This window comes from Puntigrus tetrazona, chromosome 1 (genome assembly GCF_018831695.1).
Source record: "Puntigrus tetrazona isolate hp1 chromosome 1, ASM1883169v1, whole genome shotgun sequence".
Taxonomy (NCBI): Eukaryota; Metazoa; Chordata; class Actinopteri; order Cypriniformes; family Cyprinidae; genus Puntigrus; species Puntigrus tetrazona.
In genome coordinates this window covers 419,044-443,995 of record NC_056699.1, presented here as the reverse complement: position 1 = coordinate 443,995, position 24,952 = coordinate 419,044, and the positions used below count along the sequence as shown (strand labels likewise).

General features: G+C 39.9%; 1 protein-coding gene and 1 non-coding gene across 3 annotated transcripts; both read left to right on the top strand.

Moving 5' to 3' along the window:
* The first annotated feature begins 4,867 nt into the window (after nucleotides 1–4,867).
* On the top strand, nucleotides 4,868–4,942 carry trnag-gcc. The gene has a single exon. It is a non-coding gene; the product is annotated as a tRNA-Gly (tRNA).
* A 5,375-nt stretch (nucleotides 4,943–10,317) lies between these two features.
* lztfl1 (leucine zipper transcription factor-like 1) lies at nucleotides 10,318–21,096 on the top strand. 2 transcript variants are annotated; one of them, XM_043249769.1, is made up of 11 exons: nucleotides 10,318–10,815; nucleotides 11,565–11,689; nucleotides 11,818–11,881; nucleotides 11,960–12,012; nucleotides 14,797–14,854; nucleotides 17,305–17,376; nucleotides 17,459–17,524; nucleotides 17,904–17,981; nucleotides 18,459–18,635; nucleotides 18,973–19,076; nucleotides 19,170–21,096. In XM_043249769.1, exons 1-11 carry the CDS (start codon nucleotides 10,813–10,815, stop codon nucleotides 19,186–19,188), a joined length of 819 nt encoding a protein of 272 aa, XP_043105704.1. In that variant the 5' UTR covers nucleotides 10,318–10,812; the 3' UTR covers nucleotides 19,189–21,096. The 2 variants fall into 2 exon arrangements, with proteins under 2 accessions (XP_043105704.1, XP_043105703.1); XM_043249768.1 differs by having other exon boundaries at nucleotides 11,818–12,012.
* Nucleotides 21,097–24,952: the final 3,856 nt, after the last annotated feature.

Below are 24,952 nucleotides of genomic sequence, written 5' to 3'. Positions count from 1 at the left end.
TGCAAACATAACTTGTATCTCAGTAACTACCCTTATTTGATTCTCTACATACTGTGTGCATGTTGCTAGATGTCAGTTTATGTCCAGCTCAAAATCACTGACTATAAAGTTATATAAAGTTTTGTTCACAGTGCATTCTGGGATTTCCTACCTGAAACAGACATGTAATTTTTTTTTTTTACTAAGGTCTGCATACGGGCAGTAAAGAAAGTGTTGTAGTGGCAATTTGCAAGAATATTTAGAGGATTTAGGTTGCAGCAATTTTACAGTTGTACATTTGGACAATGTGTTAAACAATTAGTGTGATCTAACTCAATGAAGATTAGATGTATGTGTGATAAAACTGTGTAGTACTGATTTCTACCATTTGTTTTACAGTACAACCGTGGCAGATTTGGTTCTGCTTGGCGACGCAACAAAAAATGGGTTTTAGGCATACTAGAAGTTGAGCAGACAAGAAGAAAACCCATTCTCAAAGTGGTAAGAAGACGGTCAAAAAATGAACTCTTGCCAAATATTTTGAAGCATGTCCGGAGAGGCTCCAGTATAATTACTGATGAATGGCGAGCTTATCGCAGGGCTTTGACACAGGCAGGCTATGACCATCACACAGTGTGCCACAAGAGGAATTTTGTTGATCCAGTAACAAGAGCACATACACAACATTTGGAGCGTGCCTGGAAGACGTACAAAATGGATATATGGCGCCACCGTGGCAACAGGACTAAACTTTTGAAAGAGCACCTCAAGGTCATTGAATGGGAATACTGGCTTGCCAGGAACCATCCCTCACACATTCTTGGCCGCCTTATACATGACATTAGAAAATACAACTTACATGAATGTAGTTAACCAGCCTGTAAAGAAACATAATTTTGTGCACCGCCAACTGTTTATAACTCTTTATATTGGTTAATTAAATGTATGTGGTAAAACCTTGTAATTTTACAGTTTTAATGAATAAAACATGATTTGCATTGGAAATATATTGTTTCTTTGTACTTTTCCACATTACTTTGATGTTACACATGAACATGATGTTTGATGTTCTTATAATGACTTCATGATATCTTATGGATGTTTATAAGAATACCCAACATTTCTCACTTTACTTAAAGCAGACAAGGACCTCTTATAAATGATAATACCATGTTTATAAAAGTACCTAACTTTTGTCACTTTACTTAAAGCAGACAAGGACTACTTATAAATATTAATACCACGTTTATAAAAGAATACCTAACATTTCTCACTTTACTTAAAGCAGACAAGGACCACTTATAAATATTAATACCACGTTATAAAGCTTTTTAGATGTTTAAAAGAAGACTTTGTTTTCATCACTTTACTTTAAGCAGTTAAAGACCACTCATAATATGTTCATTGTGTGTCATCACACTCTTCGTTACACTAAATATTTATAGGCACAAATAGGTAAGTATTATGATGCATTGTAACTGTTTTTATGATTATTTATCAGATGATACGACACGTTATAATGTTGTTTATAAGGCATTATGCATGCATAATAATGCATTAAGAATACCCTTATGATGTCTTATAAATGCAGGCTTCATCTGGTGTTATAATGCATTGTTCTCATAAAAGTTATAAGCACAAATAGGTAAGTATTATAATGTATTGTAACTGTTGTTATGATTATTTATAAGATGATATAACATATTATAATGTTGTTTATAAGACATTATACATGTATTATAATGCATTAAGAATGCCCTTATAATGCATTATAAATACAGGCTTCATAGAAAGTGTTACCAACATTTTTATTTATATAGCGCTTTTAACAACACAGGTTGCATCAAAGCACTGTACAGTATAATGACAGGGATGTATAATGACGAGAGTGACCAATTTCTTATTAAATGCAGAGACGGTCTCTGTAGTCAATTCAACGATAGTCACTAGAAGTTAAGTGTCCCCAACCAAGCAAGCCAGAGGCGACAGCGGCAAGGAAACAAAACCCCATGCATACAGAATGGAGAAAAAAAAAAACCTTGGGAGAAACCAGACTCAGTTGGGGTCAGTTCTCCTCTGACCGGACGCCCAGCACTTAACTTCCAGTTCAATTTTAAACGCAGCTGTGTCAGGTAGTGTAAATGACTTAGTGTGTGTGTGTGTGTATGTGTGTGTGCATCAGGATCTGGTGATTGGTCCACAGGGCGCATCTAGGTGTTCTGGTCTCTGATGAACATAATCTCTGGGTGCTGATCCACCATCTAGTCTGGATACAAACTGTGAAAACAGATTGAGAAAGAAACAGGACTAATATTAGCGTAGATGCCATTCTTTTTACGATGTCACAAGTACATCGTATTGTAGGAGTAGTGTTCCCGGTTCCAGCAAATCTAAGTAATGCAGCCTAAAAATCCTTTAACGGATTTGAATAATAAAAGGCGTGTTGGTGTGTTATGTGTAGGCTAAGTTAAAAAGATGTGTCTTTAATCTAGATTTAAACTGGCAGAGTGTGTCTGCTTCCCGAACAGAGTTAGGGAGATTGTTCCAGAGTTTAGGTGCTCGATAGGAAAATGATCTGCCGCCCGCAGTTGATTTTGATATTCTAGGTATTATCAAATGGCCAGAGTTTTGAGAACGCAGCGGACGTGCAGGACTATAATGTGATAAGAGCTCGCTCAAGTATTGAGGAGCTAAACCATTCAGGGCTTTATAGGTAATTAATAAGATTTTAAAATCTATTCAATGTTTGATAGGGAGCCAGTGCAGTGTTGACAGAACCGGGCTAATATGATCATACTTCCTAGTTCTAGTAAGGACTCTGGCTGCTGCGTTTTGGACTAGCTGAAGTTTGTTTATTAAGCGTGCAGAACAACCACCCAATAAAGCATTGCAATAATCTAACCTTGAGGTCATAAACACATGAATTAATATTTCTGCATTAGAGGTTGAAAGCATAGGTCGTAATTTAGATATATTTTTAAGATGGAAAAACGCAGTTTTACAGATGCTAGAAACATGATTTTCAAGGAAAGATTGCGGTCAAACAGCACACCTAGGTTCCTAACTGATGATGAAGAATTAACAGAGCAGCCATCAAGTGATAGGCTGTGTTCTAGATTATTATATGTGGGGTTTTTAGGTCCAATTATTAGCACCTCTGTTTTTTCAGAATTTAACATTAAGAAGTTACTCATCATCCAGCTTTTTATATCGACTATGCATTCTGTTAGATTCTCAATTTGGTGTGTATCACCAGGCTGCGCTGAAATATAGAGCTGAGTATCATCAGCATAGCAGTGAAAGCTAACACCATGACTCCTGATAATATCTCCCAGAGGTAACATGTACAGGTTCAAAAGTAACGGTCCTAGCACTGAGCCTTGAGGAACTCCATATTTCACTTTTGATCGATATGATACCTCCTCATTTAATGCCACAAACTGATAGCGGTCAGATAGATATGATTTAAACCATGCTAAGGCGCTTCCTCTAATGCCAACATAGTTTTCTAGTCTATCCAAGAGAATGTTGTGATCGTGATCGAGAGAATGTTGTGGAATCCAGAGGCCCTGGTCGAAGGTCAATGCGTGTTCGGTCTTTTCTTTGCGTCTCATTACAAATCACTAATATTTATTAATCGTTTGTATTTCCAATTATAGTACTGACTTTATACATAATTTTATATGACTCCAATCTTTCGTGATTTTATTTATATTTATTAAAAGGCTGATCCCTCTAGTTGTGATTAAATTTGGATCATTAATTAACTATAATATTTCCTAGTTTCGACTTATTGTTCATTAGGAGTCTGGGTCGCTTAGAGACAGTCCAGGTCTTAGTCGGAGGCTACCCCATAGATCGCTTGCCTTAATGCAGCCATCTTCTCGATAGACTCAAAAAGAGTAATTTTTTATGCGTTCCCTAAGTAATAGCATGCTAAGCCAGTTTGGTGGCCAGAAGTCAAGATCTCAAGACGGCTCCATCCATCGATCGTTGATCTGACTCACCCTAGCACGCCAACAATGCGGAAAACCTCAGAAGTCACTAACCTACTAGAAAAGTTATTTCAGACAATATTATAAGTTAACCAAGATTAACATTTATTTTGCCAAGCAAGAACAGTTTCCAAATTGGTATAATTGATAAACATTTGCACAACTGATCAGCAGTACAGAAATAACACAAAACAAAATAAAACAAACTTAAAAGGTCAGTATACCTGGTCTTTAAAAAGTACATAGTGTAGTGTATGAGACCATACACCCCACTACGGGCCGATCTGGCTACAGAATCACGCCTTGTTGTGTTTTGTCACTTTCCTTATATTCTCAGACCAGACAAAGAGATACCAAATGTAGTTATAAAAGCCTTTTGGTGTTGAGGTTCCCTTTCAGTCGGTCACTCCAAATCACGTCGGATGCCCGACGAATTGGGATCTCGCTTTGAGAGACCAATCTACTTCGAGTGTATCTAAACGAGTCAATTGAAGATTGGCATTCGCTAATCGCATCCAGCTGCCGCTGATCACAGCGCTGGTATAAATAAGCAGCGGGTGCAGCGCATATTCAGGTTTTCGCTTCGGAGCCGAGCGTGACTGTTCTGCTCCAAAGACGATCTACGAGTGTTGGAGTACGGCGTTTCAGCGGAGGTCGTTTTCCTGCGTCGAGTGGATTGCCACAATCAGGCTGCACTACCCCCCTATTTGTGTGCAAAACGGCTATCCCCTGTTGCCTCAGCACTAAAAGAGCATTCGCGGGTGCGTCTTTTTAAAGACGACGCTACGTCTGGCAAACTCAACGCGTCTTGGAAGATAGCGTGGGTCTTGCTTCAGACAACGTACACCCGTGTGTTTCTGGATGCGGTTGTTACCTGGTGTTAGGTGACGGTCGCAGTCCTTGGTGGTTCAGTGGTAGAATTCTCGTCTGCCACGCGGGAGACCCGGGTTCGATTCCCGGCCAATGCTGGCAGAAGCATTGCCTATGCAGTGGCGGACGAGAACACAACCTGGTTTAGCTGTCCTTAAAATTTAACCTGAAATTAAGTTCTACTCATAAAATACCTGCGAATGTCATTGTTTTGAACTGGAAGTTAAGTGCTAGGCGTCCGGTCAGAGGAGAACTGACCCCAACTGAGTCTGGTTTCTCCCAAGGTCTTTTTTTCTCCATTCTGTATGCATGGGGTTTTGTTTCCTTGCCGCTGTCGCCTCTGGCTTGCTTGGTTGGGGACACTTAACTTCTAGTGACTATCGTTGAATTGACTACAGAGACCGTCTCTGCATTTAATAAGAAATTGGTCACTCTCGTCATTATACATCCCTGTCATTATACTGTACAGTGCTTTGATGCAACCTGTGTTGTTAAAAGCGCTATATAAATAAAAATGATTGATTGATTGATTGATTGAATCTGGGGTTAGCCTGGGCTTAGCACGCTGAGGTGACGGTTGTGGATGAATCATTTCCTTGCGGGGAGGTGGTCATCTCGGAGTGATGGGCGGGCTCTGTCACCTTGAAAAAAGGGGCGGAGCTTGTGTTTGCTCGACTTGGTTCTCATCCTGGCTGCAGACAGGTGGGCTCCATTTCGGGTTGTGACACAAAGCTTAAACTCTGCAACCAGTGGAGCTGCAAAAGAGGCAGTCTGGACCCTCACGTGGGGTATCAGCTGTACCCTCTTGGTCTCCCCCTGTCAATCAGAAGTCAATCGCTGCATCGGAAGGTGAGCCAGACATTTCTGGAAGTGGAGATCCGGTTTGCTCTGCGTCTACCAGGCGTTGAATGTAATGGATACAGATCTAGAAATGGTGGCTATGCTTGCCCAGGCCGCCGAGGTGATCGGGATCAAGTGGAAACCTCCACTGCTTCCCAGGCCCTTCGAGGCTGGATGATTGGTATTTAAAGGTGGCTCGCGCTGGTTCTCAGGGCCCCACCCCGGTACCTTTCTTCCCGGAAGTGCATGAGGAGCTTACTGGGATGTGGAAGGCACCTTTCACTGCCAGAAACTGCCCCAGTGACTTCTCCTCCTTCACCACCCTTGACAGCGGCACAGCAAGGGGGTATACAGTGATCGCCCCCCCAGTGGAGCGGTCAGCTGTGTCCCAATGCCGTTTCCGCTTAGTGCGGTGATCCTGTGCTCGCCTCCCGGGCCTGCAGGTACTCATCGGCTCTGAACGGCAGTGCCTTGTGCGGCCTGTGGACAAGCTGCATCTGCAGTACACGCTTTGCCGTTGTTGCAGGTTCATCAGGCCAAGGCACTGAAGGATCTGCACAGGGGTGGTCATGACCCAGAAGTTCTGAAAGAACTCTGTATCGTGATGGACCTCACGCCACGAGCGACGAAGGTCACAACACGGTCTCTGGGTTGTGCGATGGCCACTACGGTGGTCCAGAAACGCCATCTGTGGCTGTGTCTGGTCGACATGCGCGAGGTAGACAAGACACGTTCCTTGAATGCCCCCATGTCCCAGACCGGCCTCTTCGGTGACGCAGTGGAGAACTTTGCCCAGCAGTTCTCTGCTGCCCAGAAGCAGACTGAGGTAAGAAACATCTTGCCTCGGCGTGCAGCTGCTGCCTCCACCCAGCCGCCGACGGCCCGCCTCAGCCAGCTCGTCGCTGAGGGTGCCCCCTGGGCTTACACTACTCCATATGAGACCACTTCAACATTGGCTACACGATCGAGTCCCGAGGTGGGCGTGGCAAAGTGGCACTCACCGGGTTCAAATAACACCGGCCTGCCGCCAAACCTTCACCCCGTGGTCAGACCTCTCGTTCCTTCGGGCCGGAGTGCCCCTGGAGCAGGTCTCCAGGTATGCTGTGGTTTCACGGATGCCTCCACCACCGGCTGGGGGGCCACGTACAACGGGCATGCAGTGTCAGGGGTTTGGACGGGCCCTCAACTGCAATGGCACATCAACTGCCTAAAGTTGCTGGCAGTACATCTCGCCCTAGGCAGTCTCAAGAACTGCCTTCGAGGCCAGCATGTATTAGTCCGCACAGACAACATACTAACCGTTGCTTACATTAACCAACACGGTGGTCTACGCTCCCGTCGTATGTCGCAACTAGCCCACCACCTCCTCCTCCTATGGAGTCAGAAGTTCTGAGGTCGCTTCACGCCATTCACATTCCAGGAGTGTGCAACCAGGCAGCCGACGAGCTGTCGCGAGCTGCACTACCCGGAGAATGGAGACTCCATCCCCGGGCGGTTCAGCTGGTTCAACTCAGGTAGACCTGTTTGCCTCTCCAGAGACTTCCCATTGCCCACTGGCACACAGCTGGCTGCGGGGCCTTTGCAAGTATGTATTTCCCCAGTGAGCCTTCTTGCACAGACACTGTGCAAGGTCAGGGAGGCAAGGAGCAGGTCTTGCTAGTAGCACCCTACTGGTGAAGACTTGGTTCCCAGAACTTGTGCTCCTCGCGACAGCCCCTCCTTGGCTGATCCCTCTGAGGAAGGATCTTCTGACTCTGAGACGGGGCACCCCTTGGCACCCACGTCCAGACCTCTGGAAACTCCATGTCTGGTCCCTGGATGGGATGCGGAGGCTCTAGGTGACCACGAGACAGGCCTATGCCTTGAAGTAGAGCCTGTTCGTCGAGTGGTGTTCTTCTCAGGTTGAAGACCCCCGGAATTGCCCTATCAGTCGTGCTTATCTTCTTGCAGCAAGGGTTGGAGCGAAGGCTGTCTCCCTCCACCCTTAAAGCCTACGTGGCTGCAATCGCTGCAAATCATGACCCCATAGATGGGAGGTCTGTGGGTAAGCATGGCCTGATTATCAGGTTTCTGAGGGAAGCCAGGAGGTTGAATCCTCCATGGCTCCCAACAGTACCCTCTTAGGACCCGTCTGTAGTGCTGACAGCACTGCAGTAGGCTCCGTTTGAACCTTTGCCAGCAGTTGGGCTAAAGTTCTTTTATCTATGAAGACGTTGCTCCTGCTCGCATTGGCCTCCATCAAGAGGGTAGGGGACCTGCAGGCTTTTTCGGTCGACGATTCGTGCCTACAGTTTGGGCTCGCGGATTCCCAGGTAACACTGAGGCCACGGCCCGGCTACGTGCCCAAGGTTCCCACTACCCCCTTCAGAGACCAGGTGGTGAACCTTCAAGCGCTGCCCCTGGAGGAGGCAGACCCAGCCCTGACGTTGCTTGTCCCGTCCGAGCACTAAGATGCTACGTTGACCGGACACAAAGCTTCAGGACCTCAGTCCAGCTCTCGTTTGTCACAGAGGCCGGCAGAAGGGGAGTGCCGTCTCCAAGCAGAGGATGGCTCACTGGATAGTGGGCACCATTACCCTAGCCTACCAAGCACAGGGTATGCCCTGCCCCCCCTCCAGGTTGCGGGCACACTCAGCAAGTATTGCATCGTCCTGGGCGGTGGCTCGTGGCACCTCACTGACAGATTGTAGAGCTGCGGGCTGGGCGACCCCCAACACGATCGCTAGAGTCTATAGCCTACGTGTGGAACCGGTATTCTCCTGTGTTCTCACCTCAAATGGGTAGAAGCACTGAGAGGCCCGGTTTCGGGTCGGCTTGTTAACCGCTCCAGAGCGTCCATACAGTAGACCCTGTCGAGCTCCTCCATTCCCTTCGGCAGCCAGATGTTGGGGAGCATCCGGCGCCAGGCCCTCTCGATGAATCCGTGAGAACCGGTGAGGGCTGGGAGCCATGTAAAGTACCCCAAGAGGACTTTATGTGTGTATTTCCACGGCATAGCCTTAGAGCCCCGTGTTTCCCCGGCAGACCTTCTGCCCATCTAAGAAGATTCAATCACCTCCAATTTTCCATATGCAAACTGAAATACTGTCCATATGCGTATTCGTTCCGAGACCTCCTACGGGAAGGCTGGACTTCCGCACGTCCCTGTTCACTAGAACGTGGGACGTTTCCCAGTGTTCCAGTCTTACGAATGGGTAGTGTTTACAAAAGTAGCTGGCTTCTTGTGGTCGAGCCCCGGCCTACGCGGATAGATTAAGGGGGCTTGTGGGCTCCCACAGGACACTGGAAGAGGCAGCGTCCATGGCGTTTTGGTAGGGATCCCAATTCGTCGTGACTCGGAGTGACCGACTGAAAGGGAACGTCTCGGTTACGTATGTAACCCTCATTCCCTGAAGAAGGGAACGGAGACGTCACATCCCGTCGCCACAGTGCTGCACCTCTGCTGAAGGGGCCGGGTCACTAGCTCGGCTCCTCAGCGAAAACCTGAATATGCGCTGCACCCGCTGCTTATTTATACCCGCGCTGTGATCAGCGGCAGCTGGATGCGATTAGCGCATGCCAATCTTCAATTGGCTCGTTTAGATACACTCGAAGTAGATTGGTCTCTCGAAGCGAGATCCCAATTCGTCGGTCATCCGACGTGACGTCTCCGTTCCCTTCTTCAGGGAACGAGAGTTACATACGTAACCGAGACGTTCCCGTGCTTCATGGTCACACCTGGCTGGAACACGTTCAGAGACCCAAAAGGAGGACACACCTCCTTCTCAACAGAACACTGTTCTATCAAGTTCTTAATCTTTTCCATAATATAAGTGATAACTGTGAAATTGAGACCAATTTACCAATCGCACTGAGACCTTTTAAATGAGACCAAACATGAGAGTGAAGAACAATAGGTTCATAAGACACATGACATAACATGCCTTATTCCTAATGAACTTTAAACCAAGTCATTTGGGCAGAAGGAGGGGTTCCTTTGGATATCCCTTCTCAGATCAGTCTTATTGCATATACAGGTTTTGATTCACCTCCTTACAATAGGCCAATTGAATCTACAGATCAAATTTAAGAATTTGATAATGAAAGATGCGGTATTAATTACATTAATGGAAAAAAACAAGCAGATTTACATGTCACAGCAAATAGGAAATTGATGAGAATATTGCTTCAGAATAAATCATAATTGCATTCTTCTTAACTATTGTAACGTTTTAATTTGCAAAATATTGAGCAAGGATTATAATGGACTTTGATTGTAGATATGTAGAAAGACAGAACCTGATTTTGCTGAGTTTAACGTGTTCAACAATATCAACAACATTGTGATTAGATTTAAAGAAATAATTTATAGTTTTTGTGAAGTTTAGTCTTACAATCAGTGTTTGGTGCTCATACATCAGTGTCATTCATATATATTTCCTCTGATTTTAGGTATTACTCATGTGTTAGATATTGTTCAGATTTAATTTTTGGATTCAAAAGTTATTCATATGTTGACCTAGGAACACAGAACTCAGCAATTTCAGGACCTGCATGTAGAAAGAATGTCAATGGTCCATTCGAGGGATAGGTGGCGGTAATGCTCTTATAAGTCTCTAATTCCGCCAAAGACAGAGGAGGAGAAGAAGAAGGAGAAGGATAAGGGGAAGGGGAAAGAGAGATAGAGATAGAGACACATATGGCGTTACTGGGCACATCAATACAGCGTAATTTTTGTCACTGTGCACAACAGTAATTACTATTTTTAAATTATTGGAAGGGGTGGGTGTAGACGCTAATAAAACAAAATCTAAAAGGTAAATTGTTTGTTTCCGGTCGGAGCTGTATCCCTTTTAGCCACAAAAGAAGAAGAATTAACACGTCCCCTGTAGTCACATGGCGAATCTGTCTCTAGTGTCTTTAGTAACGGAGTGACGCCGTTCTGTTTCTAAGCGCAACCCAGAAGCAAAATAAGGCTCTTCTCGCTAACTTTCATTGTAAATTCTGCAGTCCTTCACACCATTCCCAGTCTATTTTCATGAAAGTGCCTTTTGCTTTTCGGACCTTTTGTTAAGGCTCTATATTTAATATTGGATACGTTTATTTTTCTTCTTGCCACGTTAAAACTCTTCTGCATCACCCTGCCGTAATGGTAAGTAGCTTAGCCAGCTAACATTAGAGAAAATTCGAGAATAAGCCATGCATGTGGCTATAATTTTAGCAGTTTATTCAACTGTCGATAAACTGATCTTATCTCTAAAACGAGCAATTTAAAGAGGGCTTGTTAAGGGAAGACTTAGATCTATAAGATGACGTCAGGTTGTAACGTTATCAGGCCATCAGTACCGTTATTTATGTATTTATTCAGTTGTTTACTTGACATTATATTAATATTGGTATTATTATTAATAAATAATAATATCAGCAACGCTTATTGTTATAAATAAATTATTATTTTTTAACCCAAACCCCCCAAGCCACAATCAATATCAAATCATTATAATTTCATCATACTTAATTACGTAATTACATTCATTTTGTTCTGATCAGTCAGTAAGCACTTCCCTATGATTTTTTCTATACTTAAGATTACTGCATACATTTGAAAATTTACATAATTCCCATCACACGAACTTGCCATTTTACTGTTCGATATATGGTTATTAAACTGTATTCATATAACTTGTATTAAGATCTTTAAACCAGAGATGAAAGTCAGCTTCAAAGTTTTAGTGTGAACTTTAAAATTAAATTTTTATAGTTCTCTGTACAGCAGATTGCTGTTAATGTGTCTTGAAACCAGAAAGAGGCGCTGTTTCTATGTAGTATTTTTTTTTTTTTGCTGCAACATTTGTCTTTAAAGCATAGGTTGCCATTAAATGTAATATTTTTCACCTACAGGCTGATTTTGAGTTTAATGAGCATCATCAAAATGAGGTGATAAACTACATGCGTTTTGCCCGCTCTAAACGGGCACTGAGACTGAAGACAATTGACTCCTGCTTCCAAGATCTAAAAGATAGTAGGTAAGGTAATCCAGCCTTATGCATTATGTATCGCTTGCGTATTAGCAGTAACTCTCTTTTAGCTACTGTTTTCAAATGTTCCTTTTATGACTTTTTTTTTTCTTTCTGTCTCTACATCCATATTAAAGGCTTATGGAAGAGACATATACAGTAGATGAGGTATCTGACATGCTGGACGGTCTGCAGGTGCTGGTGCGTGGAGAAGTGGAGATGGAACTAATAAACACAGCTCACACTAATGTGCTGCTTTTGCGACAACTCTTTTCCCAGGCAGAGAAATTCTACCTAAGGTTGCAAACGGACATTTCTGAGCTGGAAAACAGGTGAGGAGAAGGAAGAGGTTAAATGTTTAAGAGTTTAAGGTTTAATGTATTTTTACATCAAGAACAATGAAAACTCAAATGCTTTAAATTCAACATTAAATAATAATATAATAAAAACACTATATTTGCTTTCTAAGTGCATCAAAATGTTATTGTGAACAATTAAATTGTACATATGTTATTTAATTCTGTTTTCTAATTGACCTTATGATAGGGATGGGTGATATCTTATTGTTTGTGATATATCGTTGAAAATTTTCCTTCTCCCGATAATAACGATAAGTCTAGTTGATGACCAATTCACTGTTTATGTGTGGATTGAAACAAGCAACTTTCTATTTATTATAATGGACAAAAACAAAAAAGGCCTCTAACACTGGCTTGCTCTATTAATTTTCTATCTGTTTTCTTTTTTAATTATATAACAACAACAATAAAAATAATAATAATTATGCAAATCTTGCTATATATGTAATACATTAAGGTAAATGAAACTTGCTCTTTTGTTGATTTTGATTGCTTCTATTGTCCTCATCTGTACGTTGCTTTGGCTAAAAGTATCTGCTAAAGTACTAAATATAAATAATATAGTCTATATTATTATTATTATTATATATATTATATTAATATTATACTTAAACTCTTATTATATTTCCTACATTTCAGTTGGGAAATGCACGGTGAAACAGTAACATATGTTCGTAAAATGGCTCGTAGAAAACTCTCTTAAGTGCTCAATCAATCGTTACCGGGATACGCAGCCCTGGTTAATGCTGCCAACTACAAATGCAGCTAATGATGAGTAATGAAGTTGGTCTCAGGTTATTGTGCTGTGGATGTCTTTCTCATACATTTATTTATTTGTGGCGACCTGCCACAATATCAAAACTGACAGATTTTCCAAAAGACTTCGTTGAATGAACATGATCATGTAATGTACATTTAAAATCAAACCAAGGCGTAGGTTTTTATATCACTGTATTTCTAAAGGAAGACTGTGGTTAGAAAATTATTCTTATTTCATCTTGCATGAAAGGCAGCGTTTGTAAGCTCAGGGGTCCTTTGTTATATATATTTTTTGTGGCATGAACCAGGAGTGGAGGAAGTTCATTGAAGAGATTAATCTTGGAAACTGCGTGCTGATGAACAAAAGAAAGACAGAAGATGAGAGAAGGTGTCATTGAGGCACTTCAGATGCCCTACATCTTCACAAAGACGTCTAGTGCTAGTCTGATAACAAGGTTTACTGATTAATAAATAATACCACCGGTTGCTACAATGCAGTCACTAAATGTAATAACCTGTACATCATGCTGAAAGGTCAACTGAAAGTCACACTTACACTCAAAGCAAGTAGATTTCTTTGTTGATGATAAAGACATTTGAGAATACCACGTAACATCAGCCTAGGACATCAAATCTATTGTATATAATCTATATGTAAAAAAAAGGGAATGAAACACCCAAACATAGGTTTGAGAGGAGCCATTATCATCATTACAAAAATATATAAGGAGCACTTATTGCACCATCCCAATGTCAGTTCTTCTGGCATCCCTACACCTCCCCATGTCCTCATGTGTTTTTGTTATCCTCCACCTAGGTTGTACTGCAATGGGTGGTTAAACTTGGAGCTTAAACTGAGCATGTACATGTAACATTGTACATGTAAATTAGGTTCCATCAATTTGGAGGTGCATGTATATTATCCTTTGTGTGAATTATTGAGACCAATTCCACTAGTGTGCCTTAGCAAAATTCTGATGTCAAGTCAAAAATGTTGATAGCCACTTCTTAAAGAGACAGTTCACATAAACATTAAGTCTGTCATGATTTACTTTCATCTTGATTGAAAACATGTTTTTCTTCTCCTTCACTTTTACTTTTACACAAAGTCATAAAACATAACTTTAGAAGACAAGTTAATGGCCTATAGTAAAAAATTACAGACACAGATCCGAGAGAATGAAGTAATAATTACACGCATAAAAACGGTTCTATAATATGTTGTGTGTGCAGTATGTGTGTTTGAGTGTGTTTTATCTCTTTTAAATATATAAATATCTGTGTGTTTGTGTATGATCTTCCCTCCTTGATACATCAGGGATGGGCCTCACACTGAGGGAAAACACCCACATTCGCACATCCTATGTGCACACCGCAAACTTCAGACTGTGCACACAGTTAAATGTTTGCCTACCACAAACTGTTTTCAAAAGGAGAAGGAGGGTCTTTATTTTTCCTTTTAGAACAGTGTAACAACCGAGAGTTCGAGCAGGTGCATCTGCCTTCGTCACTGATGTGTCTTTTCTCTAGATTTGAGTTATGTAGAAACTTACAACTTACAGTAGTCTTACCATTTTTCCTCTCTCTCTCTCTCTCTCTCTCTCTCTCTCTCTCTCTCTCTCTCTATATATATATATATATATATATATATATATATATATATATATATATATTATTATTATTATTATTATTTTTTTTTTTTTTCATTTCACAACTCTCCACTAAAATGTCAGTAGTTTAATTCTGAGATAAAACATACTTTTGTTATTTTGACTTTTAACTATTTTCCTCCCTCCCATACTATTAAACAGGCAGTCAGGCTTATGGTATGACTCCTTTAAAGTTAATTACAACTATTTATTAATTTATTATTAGTTTATCTATAATTAGATGATTTATAATAATCTGTTGTGCCAAATTCTTGACAAATCTTTACACTTCTCTCATTCTTTGTTTTTTGTTGTTGTTTTGTTTTGTTTTTTCTTCTCATCCTATTAGAGAACTACTAGAGCAAGTAGCTGAGTTTGAGAAGACTGATTTCAAAGCCAACAGCAAGGTGAGCTAATTGCAGGTCTTGACATAACATGTGAGTCACTGATTGGTATAGTCAATTATTTTTGTAGCATGTTATATATGACATCTGCAGCCTGCACAGAATTGCACATTTTGCAGGTTAATGTGTGAAATGCATATTTTGTTTTTGTCTACGGTTATAGCCAGTGTTGGGGAAAAACACTTTTAAAAGTAGCGCAATACAATTGTATTAACGTATTGTTACATTTTTATGATACGTAATGTGTTATTTTACATGTGATTTGTCAGGATTTGTCAGTAAATGTGATCTATGTACCCATGTTCTTCTTTTACAAATGTAAAAGTTCTTTTCACAACAAAAGTGAAATGTATATGGCCCAAGCTGAATGAAATGTAAATTCAAAACATTCTGATTACACAACTCGCATTACTTGTTACCCCCAAAACTGGTCATGTGATGTTCTTAAACTGACCTATTTCCACGGAAAAACTCCTCGCAGTAAAATAGGATTTAAACCAGTCTAAGGATGAATCGCAGATACCTGTGGCTGAATAACAGTTTTATAACCTGTTTAAAGGAATACAGTGATATTGTATTGAAAGCTGCACATAATAACAAACTGTTTATCACTCTTAGCAAGGCTGATTCAATCAATCATTTTTTTTCAATCATTTTTATTTATATAGCGCTTTTAACAACACAGGTTGCATCAAAGCACTGTACAGTATAATGACAGGGATGTATAATGACAGGGATGTATAATGACGAGAGTGACCAATTTCTTATTAAATGCAGAGACGGTCTCTGTAGTCAATTCAACGATAGTCACTAGAAGTTAAGTGTCCCCAACCAAGCAAGCCAGAGGCGACAGCGGCAAGGAAACAAAACCCCATGCATACAGAATGGAGAAAAAAAAAAAAATCTTGGGAGAAACCAGACTCAGTTGGGGTCAGTTCTCCTCTGACTGGACGCCCAGCACAGTTCAATTTTAGACGCAGCTGTGTCAGGTAGTGTAAATGACTTAGTGTGTGCGTGTGCGTGTGCATCAGGATCTGGTGATCGGTCCACGGGGCGCATCTAGGTGTTCTGGTCTCTGATGAACATAATCTCTGGGTGCTGATCGACCATCTAGTCTGGATACAAACTGTGAAAACAGATTGAGAAAGAAACAGACTAATATTAGCGTAGATGCCATTCTTTTTACGATGTCACAAGTACATCGTATTGTAGGAGTAGTGTTCCCGGTTCCAGCAAATCTAATCTAATTCAGTGCTATGCTTAGATCTAAAACCAGATTGAAAAAGGATATTATATTATTATTCTCAAGTAAGGAGATAACTGATTTGAAACAGCTTTCTCCAAAACGTTTTATTCCAGATTTGCTTTCTTAATCAGCAGATAAACCACCAAATGTTTAAAAAAGATGGAATTGATCTCGCCTCCAAGGATGCGCTGATAACAAAATAATACTAGGCGAAACTGCATTCAACACTTCCATTAGTAGTGTAGTTGGTATACTGTCAAGAGTAGCGCTGATCTAAGAAAAATATTTAGACCTTTGCAAGGCAACTGCCTCTTAATATTTTAGCAAAGGAATTTGCAATAACTGAATTTTGCGAAACAAACTACTTTTGAGACTTTTGAGAATTTGTCCTTTCTCTGTTTTCTTTCTGTCCTTCTACACTCCTTCCTTAGAACACAAGCTTCCAAAGCTGTTTTCTAGATTTTAACTTCCTGATTTTGAGGGGGGCAATTTCATTTAAAATCCCAGTGCATGATACATTAAAACTGTCGACCAAACCATCCTCAGAGTGCTGTGTTGCATGTGACTAAGTAAAGTATTAGTATTAGTGTATAGATTTCAACAGTCTAATCTCTAATTGTCACATAATTTGAATTTCATATTAAGAAATTCTTTTAACCCAAAAAGCAAACTATGCATCCTTCAAATCTTTAAAATACAAATCATATATAAGGCTATCTGTATTCAGAAGCACATTCCATTCACATGTGTTTCATATAATCCTTTCTGGATTACAATAGACTATAATTAAACGTTGTGCCTCCTGCAGGATCTCCCGCAGGCGAATCAGACAATAGCCTATGCTTGCTGGAACAGCTTCTTTATGTTTACAGAAGTGAGGTAAAGACACAGTACCATGCTTGAATTTCCCGCAAAAACCGTACCACTAAAATTAGAAAACATTAGCCCGATTCACAATGGTTTATCTATAATAAAGTAAGGTGATAGTTTTGAACAGTAGCTGGTTATGCGCTTTCTCAAATATGATTTTGGATATTTTTTTTTTTTACCAAAAAAATTGTGTTAGCAATATTAATGGCTTCAAAGCTAATATGCCACAACACTCCAACTTTTAAAAGTTTTTAATTAAAAAAATGACAGTACTATATTACAGTAAAATGTATGATCATGGTGAACTACATTAAGCATCTATTTTTTTTGCTTTTAGGTAAATCAGGAGTCTAGTAAGCCAAAATTGGCACCACTGAATGAAGGAGGTGTGTCTGAACTACTCCAGAAGGTATATATATTTTATATTTGAATATGCAAAATATGTGAACGGGTTCTGTATATGAAAAATTATCTTTTACTTTCTTTTTTAGGAGATTTCCAGACTACAAGAGGACAATGACAAACTAAAAGCTAGACTTAGGACTTTGGAATCTCAGGTGAAGAAATGGTGGTGATGATGATGATAATAACAGTAACAATAAAATTATTATATTATTATTAATAAAAATAGCAAAAACACTTGTATGTAATTACTAAATTGATAAACGTCCTGATTTTTTTAATTAAAAACCATTATTATTATTATTATTATTATTATTATTATTATTATTATTATTATTTTGGGGTTTAAAATTGTTTAGAAACATTGTTGTTTAAAAGTTGTACGTTTCTTTAAATAAAGCAATTTCAGAAATGTAATATTTTGTATATAATACAATAACAATAACAATGACAATTTTGGCTAAAGCGTCTAAATAGGGACCCTTTTATTGCACTATTATTTTGTGCATTGCCTTTAGAACTGTTTTATTCTAGGCCATGAGTGCTCTGGATGACAAGTCTAAAGCAGAGAGAGCCTTGAAAGACCTTCAGAAGAGCCAAGGAGATCAACAGGTATAAAGGCCCAGGTATACTTTTTTTCCGTGTTCCGCTCTGTCTAGTGCACAGCTGTAGCTGTGTTCACACAGATTTTCAAGTATACTCAACCGCTGATGAACAAGTTTAAAACACATAAAGTACCACCTCTAGTCTGCACAGACAACAAAATTGAGCTGCATGTGGATGTTGTGTCTACAAACACTTATGGTGATAAAAATTGTGTTGTGTGTAACACGGATTGCCAGAGTATACTTTGGGCTTTAAATGAACTGTTAAATTAGCCTGTTGGTAGTATGACTTACTTTTTGCTTAGAGTTTTTTTTTGTTTGTTTTGTTTTTTTTTAAACAATTTTCTGTTTGGCTTTGTGGAAACACTATGGTATGTGCTATTTTAATTTTATTGTGAATTTGTACAGTATAGTATATGCCTGTAGTTTTTTGTAAATTACATCAGTATAATAACACAATATTTACAGCCATTTTCTTTGATAGTTTGCAACACATACTCAGGAGATCTCAAATTTGGAAGGCACAGTTGCAGCTATGCAGGCTGACTTTGAAAAGACCCTGAATGCTAACGTTGCATCTCAGAAAGACTTGCAGGACTGCCTGGTATCTGCCAAACATGACCTGCTCCGTGTCCAGGAACAACTTTCTCTTGCTGAAAAGGTACACTTATTCAGCAATATAGCACTTATCAGACATTATTCTGAATTTTTGATTGTTCACACATTGCAAAAAACAGATCTATATTCAGTTTTTTTCCACCATATGAAAGTAAACATTAACCTAGTTAAAAACACTGTTAAAGTCTTGTTTACAGACCTACTGAATTCATTATTTCAAAGAATTTATTTACTTAATAAATTATTATTAATACCAGTAATTGTTGTTCATATTTATTTAAGAAATGTATGTTTATATGTTATAATGTTTATGTATTATTTATACATAAGTGAAGGTTGATGTGTTTGATGCATCATATGATGTGTATTTACTCATGAAGGAACTGGAGAAGAAATTTCAGCAGACGGCTGCTTATCGCAACATGAAGGAGATTCTCACTAAAAAGAATGAACAGATTAAAGATCTGAGAAAGAGATTACAAAGGTACAGTTTCTCTATTATGACTATCACTGAGAAAATGCCTTTGGTTTCAATTAAATAAATTCATGAATTTGTTGCATTATATTCCCTTCTCAGGTATGAATCAGATGAGTGAATTTTAACCCACAGGAACACACATGAGGTCAACAGATTATCATTGGACCTGATGTATCAGCTACACCTTGTATGCTTACTTTGGATTAGAAATATTATTGGGCCATTCACACTACAATTACCTAGTTATTCATCACCTCTCTGTATTTTTTTTTTTAAGTGTTTACAACTGGTTACCTGAGAGGAAGCTTTATAAGTACCCTCATATACTTTGTGGGTTCACTTTGCTTAAGAGGAAGTGTATTGCTCATAGATTTGCTCCCTCTTTACTGGAAGAATACAACTCAACACTTTTGTCAAACATTGTTTAAAAAAAACTACACATTTATGCGTTATAATAATAATAATAATAATAATAATGATGAATTCTTCCAGTTGTATGTTTTTATGTATACAGTAATCTCTTTAATCTACTAGGAGCTTGAGCTATAGCAACAAGCATATAACCTATAAAAAAGTGTATATATAATATAATAATTAAGCATAATCCTGTGTGATCCATGTGTACGATGTATAATGTTTTATTGCCACCTTAAAAAAAATGTAATCTAAAATTACGAGATTAAAGTCATTTCATGAATAATGTAAAAATTCCGAGAATAAAGTAGAAATATTACGAGAACAAAGTCAAACTATGAGAATAAGGTTGAAATATTTCAACAATAACCCTCAATAACCCTTATGTTATGTTCGGGCTGTTTTTGTCCCAAAAAGATTTTCTTTTTCCCAAATAGTAATGTTTACTAATACTTAATACTAATAATGTTTTCGAATTGGACTTAAATTTAGTTAATATGTACTACTACTTAAATATTTTTTTTTTATTTAGCTTGTTTTCTTTCATTTAGGAATGGTTTTGTATTTCTATGTGCATGATTAATCTGTTTATCTGAGAGTAAATACCTAATTTTTAAGGTGAACATTTTGTTTTATCTTAATTTTCACAATATTAAAGAATTATAAAAAAATTTGCACTGTTCATCACACTAGTGTGCTTTAATGTTTAATCTGGAAGTTTGCTTTTAAATGCTTTTATTTTGTACAAAATTGCAAGAAAGTCACAATTTATTTCTATGTGCATTTGATTAATCGTAAGCCTCATTTATACAAAAGTGGGTCCCACATTTTTGGAGTGAAAATTTATTTCATAAATACTTTCCTCAATATGAGCTAAAAAAAATGATGAAAAATGTGTTTTTTGTTAAATCAATAGGTTTGTGTAGGTAAATGCTTTTATTTTGTTCAAAATTTAACAAAGTCTCACTTGTCAAAAATGGGCAGCCATTGAAAATGAATGGGGAAGAATGACAGTAAAAGAAACAACTAGTGTTCAGAAACATGTGTTTGTAAACATAAGGGCTTTAGACCTTTGCGTGTGTGGATGCATGTATACTCAAGCTACCTCACACACTCACACAGACACTGCTTTGTCTTTAGTCTGTATTGAACTCAAAATAATATTTTCTTTCACCACATATTCAAGACAAAACATGATAAGTTTTAAGGAGTTCATGTTCTCAGAGTAGACAAAAGCACAGAGAGAAAGCATACAAATGCCTCACAGTTCCTTGCTTGTCATTCAGTCTGTTTTAGTGCAAAGGTGAAGAAGCTGAAAATCTTGCAACAGCTGAAGTGGAGAAATATTTGGATTTTGAAGAAATTCAGCCCAGCTGAAGTTGATGTAACATTCTGGTCGAAGGGTGGGAAAAAAAGAAAAAGAAAAAAAAAAAAGATTATATTGAAGACAATGCAGGCTAAAGACAAGGCAGTTTGAATTTGTGTGTAATAGAGAAATAGAGAGTTATAACATCTGTGTGTGTGTGTGGATAGAGAGTATACATGCATCCATACACACAAGGAATAAAGTTGAAACATTGTGAGAATAAAATAAAAATGTATCAAGAATAAAGTCTTCTATAACTTTTATTTCTCTGGCCAAATGTTATTTAAAATATTAATGCACTTTAATACTTAAAACTAATAGAACCTGATTGCAAAATGTTTTTTTTTTTTTTTTTTTAACAAATTATTTGTTATTGTATATAAAACACTTAAACAGAAAAGCAAGCACAGGTGCATTATTTGGTGTGGCAGCCAATACAAATAATTATTTCTTTACCTTAATCCTGCATTTGGACCAGGCTTACTGCAGAATCACATCACTCTGTGCTTCTCAAACTTTAATGTTTAGATAAGTGTATAGATACTTACTACAGACATCAACTTTAGGCCCTATGATTGGCCATGGCCTGAGATGCTCAGGCCGTAGCCGAACATGTGTTCCACAGTTTATCACAACAACAAAGGGAGGTGCGAATGGGAACTAGGGAGGAGGTTCAGGTTGAGGACAGGCCCCCAGGAGGGAGTTGGCAAACAGAGTCCAGGGAGGAACAGGCAGAGGGAGGAGCCAGGAGGAGTCCGGAGCAGGAGGAGATCCGTGGGATCCAGAGTACAGCCCAGAAGATCCACGGTGGAGCTGACAGAGGGAAAAGTCATAGAGGAGGAGGGGACGTCGACTCCATCGGGCCGACCGACAGCAGCGGAGCAGGTGGTGGAGGAGACAGAGACGGATGTGGAGAGCACATACTTTGTGCACGGTTACTGGAAGAGGCATTCAAGACGCGGGCACTGGAGGGAGCCCTTGGGGCAGGGACTCAGGACAGCTGGACGGGACCAGCGGGCATTCAGGACGGCTGGAAGGGGACCAGCGGGCATTCAGGACGGCTGGAAGGGGACCAGCAGGCATTCAGGACGGCTGGACGCGACCAGGAACTCAGGATACAGGGATGGTGCCAGGTCTAACTCCAGATCCCAGTCACCCAGTGTAAGGAGGTGAATCAAAACCTGTATATGCATTAAGACTGATCTGAGAAGGGAAATCCAAAGGAACAAAAGGAATTCTAAAAGAGAGTAAACAACACCACCACTCCCCCCACCCCTGTTGTGTTTATGAGACCCTCCTCACCTCTGCTCTTCCTGCTTCCCCTCCTTCTGCCCAAAAGACTTGGTTTAAAGTTCATTAGAAATAAGGCATTATATATCATGTGTCTTGTGAACTTATTGTTCTTCACTCTCATGTTTGGTCTCATTTGAAAGGTCTCAGTGCGATTGGTAAATTGGTCTCAATTTCACAGTAATCACTTATATTATGGAGAAGATTAAGAACTTGGTAGAACTGTGTTCTGCTGAGAAGGAGGTGTGTCCTCCTTTTGGGTCTCTGAGCGTGTTCCAGCCAGGTGTGACACTGGAGCACGGGAACCTAAACACCAAAAGGTTTTTACAATTACATTTGGTATCTCTTTGTCTGGTCTGAGTATATAAAGAAAGTGACAAAACACAAGAAGGCACGATTCTGTAGCCAGATCGGCCTGTAGTGTGGTGTGTGTACTCATACACTACACTATGTACTTTTTAAAGTCCAGGTATACTGACCTTTTAAGTTTGTTTTATTTTGTTTTGTGTTGTTTTTGTATTGCTGATCAGTTGTACAAATGTTTATCAATCATACCAATTTGGAAACTGTTCTTGCCTGGCAAAATAAATGTTAATCTTGGTTAACTTATAATATTGTCTGAAATAACTTTTCTAGTAGGTTAGTCACTTCTGAGGTTTTCCGCATTGTTGGGGTGCTAGGGTGAGTCCGATCAACGATCGATGGATGGAGCCGTCTTGAGATCTTGACTTCTGGCCACCAAACTGGCTTAGCATGCTATTACTTAGGGAACGCATAAAAAAAATTACTCCTTTTGAGTCTATCGAGGAGATGGCTGCATTAAGGTAAGCGATCTACGGGGTAGCCTCAGACTAAGACCTGGACTAGCCCAGATGTGTCGTGAGTCTGTTCTGGCCAAACAAGGTCTCTAAGCGACCCAGACTCCTAACGAACGATAAGTCGAAACTAGGAAATATTATAGTTAATTAATGATCCAAATTTAATCAAAACTAGAGGGATCAGCAGTTACATTTAAATAAATATACCTAAAATCACGAAAGATTGGAGTCAGATAAAATTATGTATAAGGTCAGTACTGCAATTGGAAACAAAAGATTAATAAATATTAGTGATTTTTAATGAGACGCAAAGAAAAGACCGAACACACATTGACCTTCGACCAGGGCCTCTGGATTCCGTTCTGCAGGAAAAGGGGGACCCTTACACCCAGCTCATTTTGTAAATCCAGCAGCCCCAGATGTATAATCATCTCATCCTCAGCCGTGGTGCAGTGGGCGGGGCTCCACTCCGCGATCTCACTGTACTAGGTGTTCTCCACCATGGCATGCTCTGTTGCTAGCTCACGCACCTGGTCTGACGTCATCGTCTCGGGTCTAGCGGTGATCCTCTGCTCTGTCACTCTGTCAGGCGATGGCTCAGCGGTTGCAGTTGTAAGGAGGTGAATCAAAACCTGTATATGCAATAAGACTGATCTGAGAAGGGATATCCAAAGGAACAAAAGGATTTCAAAAAGAGAGTAAACACCCCCCCACCTCCCGAACACGCATTGACCTTCGACCAGGGCCTCTGGATTCCATTCTGCAGGAAAAAAGGGACCCTTACACAGTGGACTTCATCCCTTGTCAGCGGTGGGCACAGGCTGTGGCTCTGCGTTGCAGTAAAGTGGTGGGCTGTGCTCTAGAGTGGGGCTGGTGTCACTTTCCTCGGGTTGAACAGTCACGGACGAATTGCACGACACCAGTACCCACTCGATGTAAGCAGTGAAGCTCTCTTGAGGACTGTCCCCGGACAGCTTAGCTTGCGAGGAGGTGTTCATTCCGCGGAAGTAAAATCCACATAGAAAGCTGTCTGGGTAATGGGAGTGTTTGGCCAGGAACAGGAAGTCCTTTGTGTGTTCCTCAAGAGAGCGATCCCCCTGCTCCAGCAGGAGGACGAGAACATTCGGGTGAGACAACGGGAAAGACAAACAAAGTAACAAATAACAGGTAGGTAGGTAGGTAGGTAAACAGAAACCACACGCATCGAAGGATGTAGACCAGACAAACTGAACTCAAACAGGGCTTTTAAACATGAGGTCTTTGACACAAATTAACTAGACACTCCTTAACATAATGAGACAATTAACACATGGGAGGTGAAAACAACCACAAAGGAGTCCAAATACGTGACAAATCCTTTAACGGATTTGAATAATAAAAGTGTGTATTAGTGTTATGTGTAGGCTAGGTTAAAGAATTGTATTTAATCTTGATTTAAACTGACAGAGTGTGTCTATTTTCCGAACAGTGTTAGGGAGTTTGTTCCAGAGTATGGGTGCTAGATAGGAAAATGAGCTGCCACCTACAGATCTTGATAGTCTAGGTATCATCGAACAGCCAAAGTTTTGTGAACGCAGCGGACGTGCAGGACTCTAATGTGATAAGAGCTGAACCATTAAGGGTTTTATAGATAATTAATAAGATTTTAAAATCTATCTGATGTTTGATAGGGAGCCAGTGAAATGTTGACAGAACCAGGATATTATGATCATACTTCCTAGTTCTGGTAAGGACTCAGATTGTTTTCTTTCATCTTTCCCGTAAGGGTAAAGGAGCAACTGTATCTGAAGTGCTAGAAAAAAGAGAGTGCATAGTTTCTGTTACATCATCTAGTATCTGTGTTGTATTGGATGTGCTAAAGGAATTGAGATAAGTCAGGAAAATTACTTAGAAAGCTTTCTTTTGTGGTGGAGGTGATAGTTCTACCATACTTGTAATAAGGTGCAGAGTTTACAGTTTTAGCTATAAAGAGTTCACACAAGTCTAGACAATGA

Bases quoted from the DNA above. Each gene is read 5' to 3' on its own strand.
- lztfl1 (XM_043249768.1), top strand. The intron at 17,377-17,458 runs GTATATATATTT...TTTCTTTTTTAG, and splicing joins TGTCTGAACTACTCCAGAAG to GAGATTTCCAGACTACAAGA. The intron at 17,525-17,903 runs GTGAAGAAATGG...GTTTTATTCTAG, and splicing joins TTAGGACTTTGGAATCTCAG to GCCATGAGTGCTCTGGATGA.